The 21,488-nt window shown below is 37.5% G+C and overlaps 2 protein-coding genes across 17 annotated transcripts in view; one reads left to right on the top strand and one right to left on the bottom strand.

Moving 5' to 3' along the window:
- The window catches only part of GPR160 (G protein-coupled receptor 160), a 68,615-nt gene extending 57,513 nt beyond the window's left edge, over positions 1-11,102 (top strand). For all 9 annotated transcript variants that reach the window (XM_055569109.1, XM_055569112.1, XM_055569114.1 and 6 more), the window contains exons 2-3: positions 3,809-3,924; positions 9,733-11,102. In XM_055569109.1, coding sequence (XP_055425084.1) covers positions 9,798-10,811 — 1,014 coding nt within the window. In that variant the 5' untranslated portion in view covers positions 3,809-3,924; positions 9,733-9,797 and the 3' untranslated portion in view covers positions 10,812-11,102. The remainder of the gene's footprint in view (positions 1-3,808; positions 3,925-9,732) is intronic.
- Positions 11,103-11,866: 764 nt separating this feature from the next.
- The window catches only part of PHC3 (polyhomeotic homolog 3), an 82,548-nt gene continuing 72,926 nt past the window's right edge, over positions 11,867-21,488 (bottom strand). For 7 of the 8 annotated variants that reach the window (XM_055569104.1, XM_055569100.1, XM_055569102.1 and 4 more), the window contains one exon: positions 11,867-20,671. In XM_055569104.1, the coding sequence (XP_055425079.1) occupies positions 20,517-20,671 (155 nt within the window). In that variant the 3' untranslated portion in view covers positions 11,867-20,516. The remainder of the gene's footprint in view (positions 20,672-21,488) is intronic. The other variant, XR_008710593.1, reaches the window with a different exon arrangement.

Below are 21,488 nucleotides of genomic sequence, written 5' to 3'. Positions count from 1 at the left end.
AGCCCTACATTTTTCATATTTTTAATGCTATGGCAAATGTGATTTCATTTTCCTATACCACTGGTATATAGAAATTGATTAAAAAAATTAATCTGCAACCTTGCTAAATTCACTTATTTTAGTAGCTCTTACTGCAGACTTTCTAAGTACATGATCATATCACTCATGATTAAAGACAGCTTTACTTCTTTCCTATATACATGCCTTTTATTTCTTAATGACTTCCTGTGTTAGCTAAGACCTCTCATGAAATGTTGAGGAGGGTTGGAGGGTGGACATCCTTGCATGGCTCCTGATTGTAGGGGAAAAGCACCACTCTTTCAGCATTTGGGTTTTTCATTGATGCTTTTTATCTGGTTGAGAAGTTCCCTTCTCTTTGTTTTTGTGAGGGTGTTTTTTTATCATGTTGGGTTTTGTTAAGTGCCTTTTCTACATCTATTCAGATGATCATATAATTTTTCTCCTTTATTCTGTTAACATGATGAATTACATTGATTTTCTAGTGTTAAACCAAGATTGCATTAGCTATGGTGTATTAGGTTATATTATTATTTTTGTATATTAATGAATTTAATTTCATAGCATATGTTTTGTTAAGGATTTTTGCCTCATATTCTTGAGGGATGATACTTTGTAACTCAGTTTTCTTGAAATGTCTTTGCTTTGATCTTGTAAAGGAAGTTGGAAGGTGTTTCTCTCTTCTGTTCTCTTTGGTATTTCTTCCTTAAATGTTTGGCAGAATTCATCTGTGCAAACATCTGAGCCTAAAATTTTCTTTGTGGGAAGGTTTTTAAGTACAAAATCAATTTCTTTAATAGGAATTTTAAAAAATGTGTTGATATATTTATTTTTACTAGGTTGGGTCTTCGTCACTGCACAGGCTTTTCGCTAATTGCAGCACAGGGGGCTGCTCTCTAGTTGCGGTGCAAGGGCTTCTCATCACAGCCGCTTCTCTTGTTGCCAACATCAGGCTCCAGAACACATGGGCTCAGTAGTTGCGGCTGAATGCGCTGCTGACAGGGCTTCAGTCGCTACGGCTCCTGTGCTCTGGAGCTTGCTGCTCAGCCCATGGGATCTTCCCAGATCAGGGATTGAACTCATGTCTCCTGTATTGTCAGGCAACTTCTCTACCACTGAGCCACCAGGGAAGCCCTGTGAGCCCTATTTTTTTAAGGGATCTTTTTGAATGAGTTTTGGTAGGTCATGTCTTTCCAGAAATTTGTGTGTTTCATCACAATTGTTTCATTTATTGGAATAAAATTATTCTCAATAGTCCCCTATTATGTTTATAATGTTTGTAGGATCTGTACTGAGGCCCTCTCTTTCTTAATTTTCCTAAGTTTCTTTCTCAGTTTGGTTGGAGGTTTATAGTTTTATTTTTTGTTTGTTTGTTTCAAAGAACCAGCTTTTGACTGTTTTTTCTGTTGTGTTTTGAAATTTCTGTTGTTTTCTGCTCTTTATTATAGCCTTCCCTTGGTTACTTTGGGATTTACTTTACTCTTTTTTTTTTTGCCACACTGTGAACCATGTGAGATCTTAGTTCCCTGACCAGGGATTGAACCTAGACCCTCAGCAGAAAGAGTGCAGAGTCCTAATCACTGGACTCCAGGGAATTCCCTTACTTTTCTTTTTCTTAAGGTGAAAGTTTGGGTCACTGAGTCAAGACCTTCTCTTCCAATATAGGCAAATATAAGAATGTCAGAACAATACAGTGCAAAAGCAATTAGTTTAGTGGAAATTAAAACTGAATTTTGATTTTCCTGATTTTCTTATATTTGCATTGCTGCTTTTCAAAATTTTTTCTATTATAGATTTATAAATTCTGATAATATAAATAATACATGCTATTCCTTAAGGAAATGTTTAGGGTCCAGAGAATTACAAGGCATTTTAAGTGTCAGGATAGGCCATAACATATAATCATGAATCCTTCCAGCTTGATATAACTGTCTTCTTGCTTACACTGTCCATCCGTTCTGAATCCCCGGGGGCTTTGCTGCTCTGCCACACACAGTCACTCAAGGACCCAGGTTGACAGGTCCCACTGTGTTGAGCTATACTGTCTGGAATACATGACATCGATTCCCTGTGTACCCTGAGGAAGAGTACCCTGAGGGACTCTGCTCCGCTCCTATGGGTACCAGTAATCTACACAGTCACTCTTACTTGGAAAGCTCGTTCACATAAATTAGATCCCCTTCTACATTTCCAGTTGTGAGCTGAGCCATAATTGTGGCTTCCTGAAGAGTTTGAAGTCAGACCCAAGGTTGAACTTCAAGCTTCAACACTTAACAGTCATGCATCCCAGGGAAATGTGCTGGTTAACCCCCGAGCATTTCCTCGTAGGAAAAAATGCCTACTTTTCATGATGCTAGTAAGGGTTAGGAAAAAAGTATGTGGAAACGCTGGACAAGGCTTAATACATTATTTCTCCCACAGGCTTTCTTCACTCAGGAGGTTCAGCAACTCCAGCTACAGGCTAATCTCATTTTCTGTATAACAATAGACCAGAATGTTAGCTGTGCTCATCTTCCCATCCTGTTAATGCAGACGGTTTTGTTAAATTTTTCTGTGATTGTGTAACACAGCTATTTGATTGTAATAATGCTATGAAGTTGTATACCTTTTTTGTTTTACTCTCAAACTTTCATTAATGTACAGCAGACTTTACAAAAGCTACATGTGTGATATTGCAGCTGATTTTTATAGATGAGAATTCAGCTGCCTGCTGTTGAGCCAGATACTGAAGTAATTTGTGAAATGTGAAAGAGTGCAACTGTGCTCACTCAGTTTTTCTGTTTGGGAAAAGAATTTTTCACTTAAAAAACATGAAACAAGTGTCAAAAGTGTCCTGAAACAAAACAATTGAGAACTGCTAGTTAGGCTCTGAACCTGTGGGTGAAGACTGCTGTGTGAGCAGGATTCCTGTTATCCGCACTTGTATCTCAGGGTCTTTGATGACTTCATCCAAGTGTCAGGGTCTCCAGCAGTGATACAGAACCCACCTGCCAGTGCAGGAGACCCAAGAGACTCAGGTTCAATTCCTAGGCCAGGAAGATCCCCTGGAGGAGGAAATGGTAACCCACTCCAGTATTCTTGCTTGGAGAATCCCATGGACAGAGGAGCCTGGCGGGCTACAGTCCATGGTGTCTCAAAGAGTTGGACATGCAGAAAGAAAAACACCAATATGGTATATTAATGCATACATATGGAATTTAGAAAGATAGTAACGATGACCCTATATGCAAGATAGCAAAAGAGACACAGACATAAAGAACAGACTTTTGGACTCTGGGAGAAGGTGAGGGTGGGATGATTTGAGAGAATAGCATTGAAAGATGTATATTACCATATGTGAAATAGATCACCGTCCAGGTTCGATGCATGAAACAGGGCACTCAAAGCCAGTGCACTGGGACAACCCTGAGGGATGGGATGGGGAGGGAGGTGGGAGGGGAGTTCAGGATGGGGGACACATGTCCACCCATGGCTGATTCACATTAATCTATGGCAAAAACTACTACAATATTATAAAGTAATTAGCCTCCAATTAAAATAATTAATTTTAAAAAACATTAAAAAAAAAGTCAGACGTGACTGAGCACATGTGTGCGCATGCACACACACACACGAATAATCTAAGTATCTCTTTTCTTCCTTTTGTTGGAAAAAAAGATTATAAACAATTAGTTACTTGCTCTAATCTCACAAATAGTTTTTCTAAGCAGAGATCTGGAGGCAGTTGCACTGAGCTGCAATTATTTAGATGGCTATTAATCATGGTTATTTTTGTTTTCTTTCACCACAGCTTATTTGCATGGCGTTTTGGTGTGCCAGGAACAAAAAATAAGATAATTAAAGGCAGTGAAACTGAAGTAAAATAGGAAGATCATCAGCCAAGAAGGGCCTATTGGAGGAAGCAGAGTAAGTATAGTGTGTCATTAAGAATTTGTTGGGTTGTATTAATACATGGAAAAGCAGAGACTGGGTCAGTGAAAAGAAATAATGTTTTGTTTCTCTCAGGCCTAGGCTGCTAATACTTCTAAACCAGCCAGATCACACAGCAAGCCCAAAGATGCCTTGAAAAGGACTCGCACATTAACTTCCTAAGTTGTATAAGAGCATGACTTGATTCATAAGTAGTCTAAAACATCATGCAGGAAAGGATCGTATCTTAATAAATCTCTGAATCCTAGTAGTCAAGGAAGATTGGGGACAGGTAACCTATCAAAGGACTTTTGTCCAACAAAATACTGCAATTTAAAATACTTTCAGTGGTTTCTGGAGGACATGGGGTGTAACATTTTCACCTAAGAAAGTTTTGGTTTCCACAACCATTTTCCAACATACTTTCCTTTGACTGCTAAAAAGTAATAAAAATTGCTTTAATTGCCTGTCTTCCCTGGGTCTTGTTTTTCTTGCCTCTGAAGTTTCTTCCAGCTCTGTGATTCTCTTACATACGCCATTTTGAACTTGTCTTCTCTCTTCCAGTCTTCTTTTGAAGAGATTCCTGGTTTGTGACTCCTTGGCTGGGGCTGCCCTGCCCCCTTCCTCTTCTCTGACCCTCCTTAGCCCCTGGGTTAACTCAGGGTTACTTCCCTGCTGTAGGGACCTGTCTTTCTCAAGCAGCTCCCCTCAGAGAGTCAGTGGTGAAGTGGAAACTTGGCAAACATTCCTTGGATGTTTCCTACTTAAACACGATTCCTTAGCCATACTTTTTGAATTTTGGGTAGGAGTTATAAAGGATACAGTCACTTTATACTGATGATTCTTTCTTTCTTTTAATCCTAAACATACTTTTTAAAAGTAGGTCTTTATGAACCCATACCATTTCCCTTCCCCTCCCCCATTCCCAACATCTGCTATTGAAAACTGAGCCAGTTCTTTCCTTGGCATGAGGAGGAGTTCATATGGTCTTATCACTCCACCCAGGTTTCCTTACCAAAGCCAGTAGCATGCGTCAGGGTGGCAGCCATGATTCTGTGCCCTGGTGTATCAAATCTGGAATGGAACTTTTTTGAGAGGGTAAAGTTTATAGTGTATTTTGAGTATAGTTAAAAAAAATTGAGCATACACCCAGAACTTGTTTGATTTGTTCTTTTATAACATATTGGAGAAGGCAGTGGCACCCCACTCCAGTACTCTTGCCTGGAAAATCCCATGGACGGAGGAGCCTGGAAGGCTGCAGTCCATGGGGTCACTGAGGGTTGGACATGACTGAGCGACTTCACTTTCACTTTTCACTTTCATGCATTGGAGAAGGAAATGGCAGCCCACTCCAGCACTCTTGCCTGGAAAATCTCATGGGCGGAGGAGCCTGGAAGGCTACAGTCCATGGGTTCGCGAAGAGTCAGACACAACTGAGCGACTTCACACTTTCATTTTATAACATATAGTTATGGAAATAGGTATTGGATGATTTTTATAGTTATCTTTACATATATACATGTGTGTGTAAATAGGTACATTATTTGTGTGCCTTAATGACAAGGTGATGCTTTCTAAGGCCCACTGGACTTCACATTCCAGGATGTCTGGCTCTAGGTCAGTGATCACACCATCGTGATTATCTGGGTTGTGAAGATCTTTTTTGTACAGTTCTTCTGTGTATTCTTGCCACCTCTTCTTAATATCTTATGCTTCTGTTAGGTCCATACCATTTCTGTCCTTCATCGAGCCCATCTTTGCATGGAATGTTCCCTTGGTATCTCTAATTTTCTTGAAGAGATCTCTAGCCTTTCCCATTCTGTTGTTTTCCTCTCTTTCTTTGCATTGATCGCTGAGGAAGGCTTTCTTATCTCTTATTGCTATTCTTTGAAACTGTGCATTCAGATGTTTGTATCTTTCCTTTTCTCCTTTGCTTTTCACTTCTCTTCTTTTCACAGCTATTTGTAAGGCCTCCCCAGCCAGCCATTTTGCTTTTTTGCATTTCTTTTCTATGGGAATGGTCTTGATCCCTGTCTCCTGTACAGTGTCACGAACCTCATTCCATAGTTCATCAGGCACTCTATCTATCAGATCTAGGCCCTTAAATCTATTTCTCACTTCCACTGTATAATCATAAGGGATTTTATTTAGGTCATACCTGAATGGTCTAGTGGTTTTCCCTACTTTCTTCAATTTAAGTCTGAATTTGGTAATAAGGAGTTCATGATCTGAGCCACAGTCAGCTCCTGGTCTTGTTTTTGTTGACTGTACTATGAACAAAGCTAGTGGAGGTGATGGAATTCCAGTTGAGCTATTTCAAATCCTGAAAGATGATGCTGTGAAAGTGCTGCACTCAATATGCCAGCAAATTTGGAAAACTCAGCAGTGGCCACAGGACTGGAAAAGGTCAGTTTTCATTCCAATCCCAAAGAAAGGTAATGCCAAAGAATGCTCAAACTACCGCACATTTGCACTCATCTCACACGCTAGTAAAGTCATGCTCAAAATTCTCCAAGCCAGGCTTCAGCAATACATGAACCGTGAACTTCCTAATGTTCAAGCTGGTTTTAGAAAAGGCAGAGGAACCAGAGATCAAATTGCCAACATCTGCTGGATCATGGAAAAAGCAAGAGAGTTCCAGAAAAACATCTATTTCTGCTTTATTGACTATGCCAAAGCCTTTGACTGTGTGGATCACAATAAACTGTGGAAAATTCTGAGAGGGATGGGAATACCAGACCACCTGATCTGCCTCTTGAGAAATCTGTATACAGGTCAGGAAACAACAGTTAGAACTGGACATGGAACAACAGACTGGTTCCAAATAGGAAAAGGAGTACGTCAAGGCTGTATATTGTCACCCTGCTTATCTAACTTATATGCAGAGTACATCATGAGAAACGCTGGGCTGGAAGAAGCACAAGCTGGAATCAAGATTCCTGGGAGAAATATCAATAACCTCAGATATGCAGATGACACCACCCTTATGGCAGAAAGTGAAGAGGAACTAAAAAGCCTCTTGATGAAAGTAAAGTGGAGAGTGAAAAAGTTGGCTTAAAGTTCAACATTCAGAAAACTAAGATCATGGCATCTGGTCCCATCATTCTATTTCCTGGGAAATAGATGGAGAAACAGTGGAAACAGTTTCAGACTTTATTTTTGGGGGCTTCAAAATCACTGCAGATGGAGATTGCAGCCATGAAATTAAAAGACGCTTACTCCTTGGAAGGAAAGCTATGACCAACCTAGATAGCATATTCAAAAGCAGAGACATTACTTTGCCAACAAAGGTCTGTCTAGTCAAGGCTATGGTTTTTCCTGTGGTCATGTATGGATGTGAGAGTTGGACTGTGAGGAAGGCTGAGCACCAAAGAATTGATGCTTTTGACCTGTGGTGTTGGAGAAGACTCTTGAGAGTCCCTTGGACTGCGAGGAGATCCAACCAGTCCATTCTGAAGGAGATCAGCCCTGGGATTTCTTTGGAGGGAATGATGCTGAAGCTGAAACTCCAGTACTTTGGCCACCTCATGCGAAGAGTTGACTCATTGGAAAAGACTCTGATGCTGGGAGGGATTGGGGGCAGGAGGAGAAGGGGACGACAGAGGATGAGATAGCTGGATGGCATCACTGACTCGATGGACATGAGTCTGAGTGAACTCTGGGAGTTGGTGATGGACAGGGAGGCCTGGTATGCTGCGATTCATGGGGTCGCAAAGAGTCGGACACGACTGAGCGACTGAACTGCACTGAATGACAAGGTAGATTTATATCCATGAGAGTATGTTAAAGACAAAGTTATTCATGATCCTTGTTAAAGAACAGTGAGGCAGACTTTTAAGACCATTGCAATAGGCATGGGCCCCACAATACTGGAATTTTGCAGTCGGGTGTGGAGGGTAGTGTGGAGACTGGACTCAAGCTCAAATGCAATAGAAGTGGGAATTTACAGCCAAGGAAGAAGGTAGGGGTCTGTGAATGGACTATTACCAAGGAAAACATCAGTGGTGAGAGAGGATTCTGGTTAAACTGACTTATCAGAATTCTTGCTGAAGGCAGGTCAAGGTGGTTAGACATCACCTGAAGGATGGTGAGGCTGAGGAACCTGCTCAGACATAGAGAGGGAGAGATTCTGGCTAAACCAACTTAGCAATATTCTTGCTAAGACTGGGTAATGTAAAGACAAATATAAAAGCTTAGAAGTCGGCCTAGTTGAGAAGAGTTGAATTCTCTTCTTAACTAGGAGAGACACTGTCAAATTACAGTTGATTTTGTCAACAGAACTGGTGACCAACCCTCTCCCATACCAATTTCTTTTCTTTACCATCAGACAGGATCCTCATAGCTTCCTTGAAATTGTGTTACCTGTTTCTAGGCAATATTTGTTTTTTTTTTTTACTTCTTAGACTTGATACTCCCTTATTTTTTCCTTAAAATTTGAGAAATTCAGAAAAACCTGTAAGTGGAATACCATATTAATAACTTGATGTGTACCTTTTTACTTTTTCTGTACATGTATAATATCTTTAAAAATCATGAAGAATTGCTAGGTAAGTGCAAAGGAACAGGAATGGAGCTTGAACAGCTTTACAAGCAGGAAAAAGCAATGATGAAAGAGGAAGTTCAAAGAGGAAGAAATCAGGAAAGGATGGAAGAGAAAGAAGGAAATTCAAGAAACATCCTAAAGACAAAACGCACAGTTGACCCAAAGTTGTTTCTGTAAGACTTCCACCACTGTGTATAACAGCAATGGAAAAAAAAAAAACCCAGCCCCAACAGTAACAAAAAACTTACTCATGAATGTCAACAATTAGGGACAGGCTAAAAGTGATACCTCCTTATGATGGGCTATTATGCAGCCATTAAAAATGTTTCTTGGGATAGGAAGACTTAGTTTTCACTCTATATTTTCTACACATTAAATGTTATGCCTTGTGAATGTTACATGTTAAAAAAAATACCATGATAAATTTCAACAGGAGGTTTACTTAAGTGAAATGCAGGATAAAAAATTATGCAGCTCCACTCCTGTTCCTTTGCACTTACCCAGCAATTCTTGATGTTTTCAGGCAACCCTACTTGGTCCCTGCTCCTTCCCTATCTTTTTTCATCTCTCTAGGTGCCACACTTAACAGGTCACATCCAGAAGATAAATCTTTCCTTTACCAATATTCTCATGATTTTCACCTGAACCATCTGTTTTATATCTTTGAGCTTTGGAGATGTATTTAAATGATGATCCTGCAGCTAAAAAGCTTTGAAAACAGCTATACTAAAGGGGTATATTGATGAGTATAATCATGAGTATTATCTAAATTTCATGGGCAGAAAAACAGAACCAGGTAATGTCTAGAGTCAGGGTTGGGACTGAGTCCACAGCCATCAGTGGATGATTGTTCTGAGTATTCTGATCAGGCTGCTCTTTGAAGCCTGTATTTTGGCTCTGGTAAATAAAGTGTTTATCTAGCTTTTTAAAAATATCTTGAATTTAAACAATTTAAATTGAAATCAGGAAGAGAAGGGCATTCAAGAAATTTATCCTAAAAAAATAGCTAATGTAAATAAAGCAGTTTGGTTATAGATGTGAGTTCTGACCATGTGCATCTCAAAAGAATGACCAGAGTATATGCATGAATTCTTCTTGATCATATTCTGTATAAGTGTTCTGTAAGTGTGAGAAATATATGGTTAATTATTTAGGGAAATGACTGGATTAAAGTAGATTTTTGAGGTGCTTACTTTGTAGAGTTTTACAGTAGTGAGAACAGCAAGATGGCATCAAGGTTTTCTTTTCACTTTTCTTTGCAGGGATGGAAAATCAAGTGAAGCACTGTTTGATTGTAGCAGCAGGCCTTTGAAATTTAACTCAAAAAATGAGTGCTCTTAATTCAGAGAACTGCTCTTTTCAGTACCAGCTGCATCAAACACATCAGCTTCTAGATGGTAACTGTCTGTTATTCTTGATTATACTTGGGAAAATACTGTTAAATATCCTCACATTAGGAATGAAAAGGAAAAACACCCATCAAAATTTTTTGGAATATTTTTGCATTTCACTAGCATTTACTGATCTTCTGCTTTTGGTGAATGTTTCCATTATATCTTATTTCAGGGATTTTGTGCTTTTAGGCATTAGGTTTACTAAATACCACATCTGCCTATTTATTCAAATTATTTCTTTTACTTACGGTTTTTTGCATTATCCAGTTTTCCTGATAACTTGTATAGATTATTACCTGAATTTCTCTAAAGCCACCAAGCTTCCATTTAAGTGTCAAAAAGTATGTTATTTCTTTACAATTATTTTAATTTGGATTTCTGTCCTTACTTATGTTTTGGGAGATCCAGCTATCTACCAAAGCCTGAAGGCACAGAATGTTTATTCTCATCAATGTCCTTTCTACACTGGTGCTCAGAGTTACTGGCTGTCATTTTCCATGGTGACAATTTTATTTATGGGTTTTATAACCTCTTGGTCAGAAGTCATTACCTTGGTACAGGCTCTTAGGATAACTTCCTACATGAATGAGACTATCCTGTATTTTCCCTTTTCATCACACTCTTATACTGTGAACTCTAAAAAAACACTCTTGCCCAAGTTGATTATCTGTTTTCTTGGTACCTGGTTACCATTTGTACTACTTCAAGTAATTATCCTTTTATTTGAAGTACAGATTCCAGCTTACATTGAAATGAACATTCCATGGTTGTACTTTGTCAATAGTTTTCTCATTGCTACAATGTTTTGGTTTAATTGTCACAAACTTAATTTTAGAGACATGGCATTACCTGTGGATCCATTTGTCAACTGGAAATGCTGCTTCATTCCACTTATACTTCATAATTTTGAGCAAATTGAAAACCCTATATCAGTAATAATTTGTTGATATGTTAAAACTAAAACTTACAGCTACAAGACTAATAATTTTACAAACCGGAAAGAATGAGGCCTTGGGACATATAGTTAACTGAAGCTCTCCCCCGACCCCAAACTTTCATACCTTTTCAGAATGTGTCTTTTGGGGGCTATATTTATTAGTTTTCTAACAAAATACTTCCAAAAATATATTTATACCTGTTGGCCATACTCATGAAAACTACTGGATACAAACTGTTATGTAAATCTGAGATTCTTCTGCCAACTTTTCAGATTTAAATAAACATTTTTATTAAACTCAGAGCAAGAAAGTCAAGATTGTTTTCCTTAAATAGTTTAAATATTAACATAAGGATTCGCTCAATTTAAATTTAGCTGATTTTTAAAAATACATCTGTTCTTAATGCAAATATTCCTAAGAGCAGAGTTTTTGTTGCTCACCATAAAGAATTGAGAGTGGTGACTGGGTCTCTTCCATGACATACCAGATTTGCTTTCAGTTGTAACTTAGATCTGTCATAGAATCTGCATGGCAACCCATAGTCACATTGGCAATATACCACAGTGTGAAAGTAGAATTTATCCGTAGCATTGTTGATGTTGGACAATCCTCTGTTGTGGGAGCTGCCCCATGTACTATATAGGATGTTCCGGAGCACCTCTGCCTTCCATCCACCAGATGCCAGTAGAACCTCCTTCCCCAGTCATCACAATCAGTGTCTCCAGAAATTGCCATACTTACCTCGGGGGCAAGTTCTTGCGTGAGAACTACTGAAGTGAAGCAATCGGAATGGCAGAGTAATCGGAAACTACAAAGACACCATCTAATTTGTCAATGTCTAAATATGCTGCTTCTGTGTTCCTTTCCTTCTTAATGTATGGCTTTCTAACTGACCATACATGGGACTGAGATATTTAAAACTATTTTACTAATTAATTAGTAAAGACTTAAAACTCTCTACAAATTTTAAATCTGGAAAATGTATACTGTTTCTAGCCCCTTGTTAAGCTGTTGGTTTATAAGATGCCCCATTCTTCACAAGCTTAAAAAAAAAAATTATTCAATAGAACAGCCAAATGGAAGAAGCTTTTATTTGTAAAGAAATGAACTTACAACTGGTCTACAATATATTATTGTAATATAAACAATATAAATAAATGATCCTGTAGGCCCACTAACCTTCCATCCAGACCCACATGAAGCAATGTTACAACAATATTCTATGTGAAAATGTGCAGGTTAACAAAGGTGCAATTACAAGCAAGTTTAAGCAGCAGAGTATAAGGTGCTTTAATTTAACAGTTAATGTTGCCATCAACAAACATCTGAATGTTCAATTTTACTTCACTGAATACAGACACAAATATGAAAATCTAAAATTCATACACATGCTACGGTTAATATGAAAGTGCTCTCTTTTAAAAAAATACACCAAATGGACAAGCTTTTTACATAGATCATGGTGTGCTCTTATAATGCAAAATTAACTTCATTTTCAGGTTATACATTTTAAAACTGGTAGCTACAGACACCAATCTAGGAACGCTAATGCTAAGAGTTCTAGAACTATTTCCTGTGAGGAGGACTCTAGTACAATATCCAACATAAAGAATACATCTATATATAATCTTAACATTTGTTTTTTATAAAGATAAAAAATGTTTTATTTCCCCTTGTTGATGCTTTTTGTTCATTCTGCATGGATCAGTGTTTGAGGTTTTAAAATATGGAAATCCTATTTTAGGACAATGGGAGGAACCAAAAGGAGGAATTTTAAAAATCAGTTAATATGTGCTTGAAGCATCAAAAATAAAGTTTTTAAAAAAAAATTTATCACAATCTGCCTTTGTTAAATCAACAGCAAAAAGCATGCTTTCAACAAGCAAGAAGACAAAAAGGACTAATTCAACAAAGAGGCTTGAAATGCCCAACACCCATGTCAGCCTCCATTCTGCACACTGCTGTCTACAACTCCAACCTTCATCACAAGCTCACCCCTTACTTTGACGATAATTTTGAGAGCTTACTTTGACTTCTTTTTCCACTGGAAAAAAACATGCTTTTGAATGAGGTGATTGAGAATCTAGTTAAATGTCTTGGAAATTAGATGTATTAAATTATTACCATCTTTGCACACTCAAACTGGTTTTTTAAAATTTAGAATACACATACAAAAAATATTTATGTAATATTTTAACAGCAAAAATATTTGAAAAACTAGGTAAACTAAAATACTTTAAAAGTTTTAACCAGTACCATGGAAAAAATTTTTTAAACCCAGACTATCTGGTTACTTGGATGTTAGTGTTCCTATTTACAAACACTTTATTACAGATTCTATTCTTAACACTAATTTGGACATTTTCCTGCTTTAAAAAGCTGTAACTATGATACAGAAAAGTTTTTTTTAATCTTTTTTCATTTTGCATCTTTATGGAGAAATATATAAAAAGTTGTATCAAACAGGAAATTACACCATAACTCAGAACCCTCTGGTGGCAAGGAAATTTCTACCCAATTAAATCAATCCTCCCATTCTATGTTTGCTCCCCAAATACTTGTAAATTCAAGCTCCAAGCACAGAACTGTTTATTGTTTACAGGTTCTGCATGTTAAAGGAAACCCTTTTACTATGTAAAAGATGTGTGCTTTCTAAAAAGTATATATTTGTGATAACTGTAGAATTTTATGTAGTATTTCTTGCTTTAAAAAGAAACACAAAAACTAAACCTGTTCAGCAAGCTCCTTTGAGATTTTTCAGTTTTCAGAAGTTACTGCAGTCAATACTAGTGAAGTATTTCGTAGTAAAGCTTTCGTAGTACAAAGTGTATATAGTAAGCCAGCACCAGCTTTTCCTTGTAATTGTTCTGTCACACACCCTGCATATCAACACCTCTGGAATAGACTCAAGTGTCAAAATAATTGAGAAATATGGGCTGTTAAAATAGTTTCAAAATGTAAATCCTAATATTAAGTACCTTTAATTTTATAACCTAATCAGGTACATGGATTAGAATGCAAAATGTGTTATAGGAATTGTGATATGATTCAGTCAGACCCCTTGGATATGCATCTAGCTTAATCCTTTACCCAATGCATAAATCAGCTCCAGGTTTATATTCACTGCATTAAGTAATAGTAATTACATGTTTGTTTATGCCACAATCAAAACCGAGGGCGAGAGAGGGTTTTGTTATTACTGGTTCCTTCAGTCAGGTATACCAACCACACACTGCACACTACATAGTAGATGTTCCAATGGTTTGCTAAGTGAATGGATAAGTGAATGGCAGTATTTAGACGTGTTTAGTGATTTAGCAAGCATTTAGAAAAATCTCATTAGCTCATCTGTGTGAATTTTCTACCTTAATCCTAAGGAGAACAAAGACTGTGGGTGTCCCAGGAAATGGATCATAATAAATAATTATCTTTTAGTCAAAGCTCTTAAGTGTGAAACAAACCATTAAAAAAAAGAAATTAAGAGAGAAATAAGTAGGAGCAACTTTTAAAAAATACCCCACTATGTGGTCTGGAATCATAGTTTATACAGCTTAAAGATGATTTAAACAAAATCAACCTTTTGAGTAGTATAGGCTCCATACTGAATATTCAGAAGAGGGAAAAGGTTATAAGCTTAGTAATGGCCTAAGATATCACACAGCTAATTTAAGAACTATAAGTAAAACTCCAGTCTCCCAGCCAGTATTTTATCTTCACTTACCATGTTCATTTAATGATTATGTCCAATTATTTGCTAATGAAGTAATTATTTAGTATTATCTAAAATTATGGTTTTAACATAAATATTAGAAAAGATTTTAGCAATGAATACATCTGGTTTGCTTGAGGCAAGACTAAAGTTCCTTTTCTAAAATAGGTTGATGTTCATTTCACTACCATTCCTCATCACTCTTACAATCACCAACTTTTCCACCTCCATCCATTAAAGCTCCACAAAAATCAAGGATTTAACACTGATAATAGTCCCTAAAGTGTAACTTTTAAGTCAATAAATGACAACTACTATCCATCCTTAAGATTACTGGCATCAATTTAAATAGGTGGTCTAAGAGGACTTCCTTTTATTAGTCTTATATTTAAAACTGTACCATGTTAGCATAGTAAGTGTTTTAAATTTATATAGATTTCTTTTGTCCAAATTAAATTTCATTCATTACTTTTTAAAATATTTTCAAACCCTGGCACAGGTTTTCTTTCATGGATTCATACTGATGCCACCAATAGCATTGACAGCAACTGTACTTTTCAGTAGAGAAAAATGTTTTAATGTACTTCTTCCCTAATGTCGGAGGCTGAAAGAGTCGCCTTTCATAAGTAAAGCTAAATGTTCACAAGCTGTTCAAAGGGGGAAAAAAATGGAAGGCATTTCCCAAAGCTTCCATGAACACGGCATTTTAAGAGGTGTGTGTCAGAGTAGAATGGGAGAGCTTTTATTAGAGAAGCTGGGCTTCAGATCCGAGGAGGAGGGCAGGTCTCCCTTTTCATGCAAGTATACTAGAATGCAAACTCAGAAAACCACATGTTTTGCTGGGGAATATGATGATGATGATGATGATGATTTGTACTAGTGCTTTACAACTTTCAAAAACAACTATCATAGTATTATTTTAAAATAGATTAAATAAGCTCTGAAAAATAATATGTAAAAACTTCTAAAACTTCTTAAAAATTTAGGAATTTTCCAAAGAAGATAATATAATTTTCAACATTTTTTTACTGAAGAAATGGCTTATATTAGTGCTATGAGTAAAACTATATGATACATTTTTTGAACTTCTAACAAAAAAGGAATTATCTTCCCAAAGAATCTTTTTAAAGTGTACAGCTTATAGGCTGAAATTAAATTTTAATAAGATTGCATATTTACTTTCCCTAATACTGCATTTGTGCTTATTTAATTGAATCACAACTGTTAGATAAAAATCAAATGCTCTAAATAGATTCAGAAATACCAATTTTGATGAAAGTAGATTAAACAGTTTTTTCAAGAACCACACGGCTGTGCATCAAAGAAAGAGGTAGGCTTGTAGTTACTGAAATCCACACTAAGAAAACAGAACCCTACAGCTCTAGTCATCCAATTCTTAGACCAAGACACACCCTAACCAAATACTATCCATGGATATTCTCTCCTCTATATAATTCTGATAACTCATAAAACCTTTGAGTTCTTGACAAACACTCTTCCCAACTATACCAGCTGTTAACCTTTCTCAGAAGTCAAAAATCACCGATTTATGTATCACTGGAACTATTCATGTGCTCCTAAGGGCAGGATCATTTGACCAGGACAGTAAAAGAATGACTTTGATTACAGGTAAATCTTGACATTAAGGGAAAAAAACCACCCCGTATCCTGTTTACTGCAGTAAATGGAACCCAACCATTACAATTTATTTGAACTACGAATGGCCATATCTATACAATACCACCTCACTCAGTTAACTGAATTATCCTCTTGGGTCTGGAATGCTTTTCTTTCTTTTTGTCTCTTCCCCACTTCCCTGTCATCTCCCCTAGAAGACCTTCCCCAGGGCCCAGTAGTAGTGTGCAGGAAACATCTGAGAGCACACTGTGCAGAGTGGCCAGCTTCCACCGCTCAGAGGCTGCTCAAGACATGAGTGAGGGCTAGGTATTTGAAATTCCTGCCCCAGTTAGTTCCTCCCCGAAATTAACCCTACCACCGAGTTGTCTGTAGGGCTTCTCAGGCAAAGAAGAAAGTTATCAGTCTCCTTTGGGCTTGAGGAGGTAAGGGGGAACGAGGCCCTTTCATCCTATTAGGTAATAATGTTCCTCAATGCCCATTGCTCAGAGGCAGCATGAGTTCTTGCCATTCAATGAGGGGGAGGATCTTCAAACCACAAAATATAACCAAGCTGTTCTAGTTGAAAATACATTTTTGAAATGTTCTAACAGTGTGTCCAGCCAGGGATTTCTCCCATGTGATACGGCTGTGAAGACAGCATCTTTCCCATGCATCTGTACGAGTTTCTTCTTTCCAAAATTCTTTACACACATGTAGTGAAGTGAAGTCGCTCAGTCGTGTCCGACTCTTGGCGACCCCGTGGACTGCAGCCTTCCAGGCTCCTCCGTCCATGGGATTTTCCAGGCAAGAGTACTGGAGTGGGGTGCCACTGCCTTCTCCATACACACATGTAAACACAGCCTAAAACCACACACAATCTCTGCACTGCCTCACTACCACACTTTATGCCATGGCGGCACCAAAACCTTGCAAATGCAAACAGTGGGTCTTCACAATATTTAGCTGAACAAGTCAGGTGACATGAGGCACTAGGACAGATTTCAATCCAAGACTGGTATCTGAATCCACTTCTGACTATAACATCACACTGCATATGGGGAAATTAGCTATGTCAAAAATTTAAGTGGGCTACCTAAAAAAATTTTTTTCTGTTTAAATCTATTTAAAACTAGGTAAAATGAGTATTAACTTCAAAAGTACAGAGATGTGTGCAGTGTTAAGGTGGATAAACTAAACGTGGCAGGTCTCCTGTCTGCTTCTCCTGTCCTCAAGCCCCATCACTGACATGCTTTCCGCCTACTCCACATTCTCTGTTCAGAGGGGACAGCCCTTAAACTGAGACTTTAGAAGGGTCTGTTTAGAGAATGCCCCAGCAAATTAAAAGTACCATCATGGGAAAATAACCAGCCCCTTAGAAATTGACAGGATGTGGGACAGCACTTTCATACTGATCTTATCAAGGCTGCACCGCTGTGTAAGACACATGCCCACATAAGGCTTGAGGAAAACACGCATCGTGTAAGAAACAATTTTTACAAACCAGCTGTTTACTTTCTTAAGCACACATGGCTTAACGCAAGTAAAATTTCAGACTTGGGATTTCCTTCAGAAAATGCAAACGTAGGTAGCAAAAGTAAGAAGAACTTCCCATGTCCCCTTTCTGCTTATCATTCCCTCTTAATCAAAATCCTGAAACAGGTAGTACTACGAAGGAAAATGAGAATAACAGCACTCACCCCACCTATTTCATACTAAAACTGTGCTTAGAGCTCAGGAGGGAGGTGGGCATCCAGTGTTATCATCTATATCCATTAAATATATAACTGAAATTTTAGAATTCACATGATTAAATCATCCAGAAAGAAACAGCTGTGTCAATGGTAAAGCTACTACTTAAAAGCCAATGAGCCATTTCTAAAATAAATTGGAAAAAAAGCAAGTGTATTTTTTAAGTATGTTTTGAGTGGGGACAACAGAAGATCTGGATTGTTTTTAACATTATTGTAAGATTTAGGATTATAAGGTGCTCTCCAATGGAAGCCCCCCTCGTAAGTGTTCTTGGACACCTAGCATGGTGTGAGGCACAGGGGCTCTGGGTAGGCACATGATGACTGGGATCAGCAGAGCAAGTGAACAGGAGAACCTGTAATGCAGGTTATATACCGATAATATAGTCATGGGAGGTGATCGTTACTGCTAGAGGCGTCTATCCCCAAAGAATCAATTTTGTGTGAACTGTCTATGGATCGTCTATGACAAAGTTTTACTTCCAAGAGAGAGTTTCCTTTGTGCCCTTCAGCCCTCATACAGTGGACTGGCTCCTACTAACGCTTAAGCCTTTACTTGTGTCCTGAAATTGCAAGCTGAGGGGAAAAGTCAAACCATATGACAACTCTTGTCATAAAGATTAACTGCTAATAGATGAAAACTGACTGTAGAGTACCTACCTTTCCTTGAAACTTTAATCCAGTAATTAAAAATGTGATATAAAAGAAATATGTGACATACATTACAAGCTATTGTAGGTCTGGAACATGAGCCTTATTCTATATTACATATTCTAATCCTACACATAACTATCAGTAAACATCTTTTTTTTTTAAAAAAACATTACTACACAAAAGAATCCCACAAAGCATACATTCAAACAAGAGGCATCTAAAGGTTAAAAAAATTACCCGCTGTATTTTTGTATAAAAATAATCAACATTCTCTAATGTACACAAAGCCAAAAGATAAATATCTCTGATGTCTTTAATGACATCTTTAGTCTTCTAATAGCGTAACACAATCTTTCTGAAAAGATCAGTGACAATGACTGAAACCCAAGGACTCTTCCTCACTTACTGAACTTCTGCCAAATATCTGTGTATGTTCCTTCAATTACTAAAACATTTCCATTATATGGTAAAGAGAAGATAATAAGAGAGTCAAATGTTTTTGATGTCCAGGACTATATATAGCTTACAGGGCTCCCACAACAACTTTTAGTGCCATAACTGACGCAACACTAATTGTTCAATGAAAAGTTTTGCTTTAAAGATTTTTTCCCTAAAACATGTACATACAAAATTAGACTCAATTTATCCAAGAGTGCTTTGCAGGAAGCATACAAGGATTTAGTCAAGGAAAAAGGAATGTGCATTCTAGCTAGATCCACCTTGTTCAACACTAGAAAAATCCGAAGACCAACCACACAGCCACCACAAACTAGCGCCCTGCCAGCAAAGGCCGAGCCCTGGTTCTTAAGGCATAATCATATTATGCCTTCATCAGTGCAGAGAGATATGAAAGATGATTATTATGAATCAATTCTGAGAGTCAAATTATTGGTATGCTAGTCCTCATTTTATATGCCAACTTAATGGATTCCCCCCCCTTTTTCTAGAATGCATAAAGCTGGGAACAATATTCCAGCAGAATATTAATGCTATCTGAAATATTTCCATTATACAATGTATTCCTTATTACATCCCATCTTTTTTTTCCCCCCAAAATATCCCTCTGGGTGAAAAAGACCAACATTAATCACTCCTTCATTACGGTTTCTCAACCCTGGCACTACTGACATTTTGGACCAATGACTCTGCTGTAGAGGGCTGTCCTGTGCATCTGTAGGATATTTAGTGACATCCCTGTCCTCCACACGCCAGATACGAATAGCAACCCTCCCCCCCCAACCCCTAGGCTATGACAACCAAAATGTCCCTTGACATTGTCAGATGTCCCCTGGGGAACAAAACTGACCTCCATTTAGAACCACTGCTCTAAATGAACAAAAACTAAGAGGAAAACAGACTTCCTCAGTCACACCAAATATTTGGTCAAGTTTGGAAGAGAAACCAAATCTAACTTCCAGATCAGTATTATTCATGCTAGAATGCAATTCTTTTTATAGATAAAGCGACTGTTTAACAGACCTTTTTGTTTTTAAACATACACTGATATCTCATTGCATACAATTCCAGTCACTGGACTCCAAAATTATTCCTTAATTACTCCTAAATTATATCTCTCATGACAACCTATAGAAAACTTATAGGGTAGAAAAATGTATATAAGAAAACCAAATCAAAAGAGGAGAAATGTAAATTATTAAATTACTTTCAAAAGGATTTTTATATTAATGATAAACATCACCTTTAAAAAATTATCTAGTAAAACACTTTGAAAAATATCATGACCCTCTGTAACAAGTCTTTCAGTGTTGTGTGTAACCTGTAAAATTAATTCACCCATGTTAGCTAATTATGAAAATGTATAATGAACTATTGTATCTGTACAAATGTCAGCCTTTGATGCAGAGATCCCAATGTGCTTGGCTATCCACCACAGTAAGTGATAATATTTTAGGCCAACTTGAGCCTTTACCCTTACAAGTTTGTTTAAGAATACAATTGCTGTTATCTCAAAGCCTCATGATCCTGTTAAGATTCCTTCAGAGAGTTGATGCGTGCACAGATCTTTAGGGCTGGGCCTAGCTTGATATTCATTGCACTCATGAGATGGTCTTCTTTGAGCAAGAGAAGAGCCTGTCCATCAATCTCCTGTGCTCTGAACTCATCTGCGATATCCTGGCAGCCTAGAATTTCATCAGAGGAAGGATGTTAGAAATAATACACAACAATCAGATATCACTGCTAACAGTCACAGTTAAGTCACTCTGGGTGACTTAACACAGGCTGAGAAACAAATGAAATCTACTGATGGCAGTCGTGGGCTCACTCTGGAAGAAGGCAGTACTTCTTGGCATTCTAAAAAAAATTAAGAATTCAAAATCTAGGTAAAGCAATTTACTTGGAATTCTTGTCTTAAAAATAATACTGCAGAAATAATTAGTAAGAGGTTAAATGCACAGCTCGTTCAGTCCAGACATAACACACCTTCATAAAAGGACAAGCTGTCACCTGAAGGCACGCACACATACAAGCCTGGGTTAACTACTTATAACACCATATAACGTTTTGTCTCAGATATCCTTCACATACAGGTACAAAAGAATAAAGCATACTGTTCTGCCACTTAATTTAGAAACGTTATCTCAAGTACCACTTTCATTTTCATTGGTAGTTTTATTCTGATTTACAACCTTTGACTGCCAGGCACATCTGAAACGTTTTTATTATTCACTCAGCATAGAACCAATCCATCAAAATTATAGTATCAATCTACTGTTGAAATGTATTACAATACTCAACTTGTAATTTCAACTTCAAATCTTAACATCATTGGACTCATCTCCACTTCTGATAAGAAAACAAATTCTTAATGAAATTTTGAGCTTGCTGGGCTAATCTCTTGACGAATAACCAATATTTTACCTTTCAGCATAAACTGGGTGCTTTAGAACAAGTAACAGTGCGAACACTACTTGACCCTCGAATGTTGTTATTATCCAC

This window comes from Bubalus kerabau, chromosome 2, assembly GCF_029407905.1.
Source record: "Bubalus kerabau isolate K-KA32 ecotype Philippines breed swamp buffalo chromosome 2, PCC_UOA_SB_1v2, whole genome shotgun sequence".
NCBI classification, from domain to species: Eukaryota; Metazoa; Chordata; class Mammalia; order Artiodactyla; family Bovidae; genus Bubalus; species Bubalus kerabau.
Note: the sequence above shows the minus strand (reverse complement) of the source record. Positions and strands in the feature narration are given on the sequence as shown.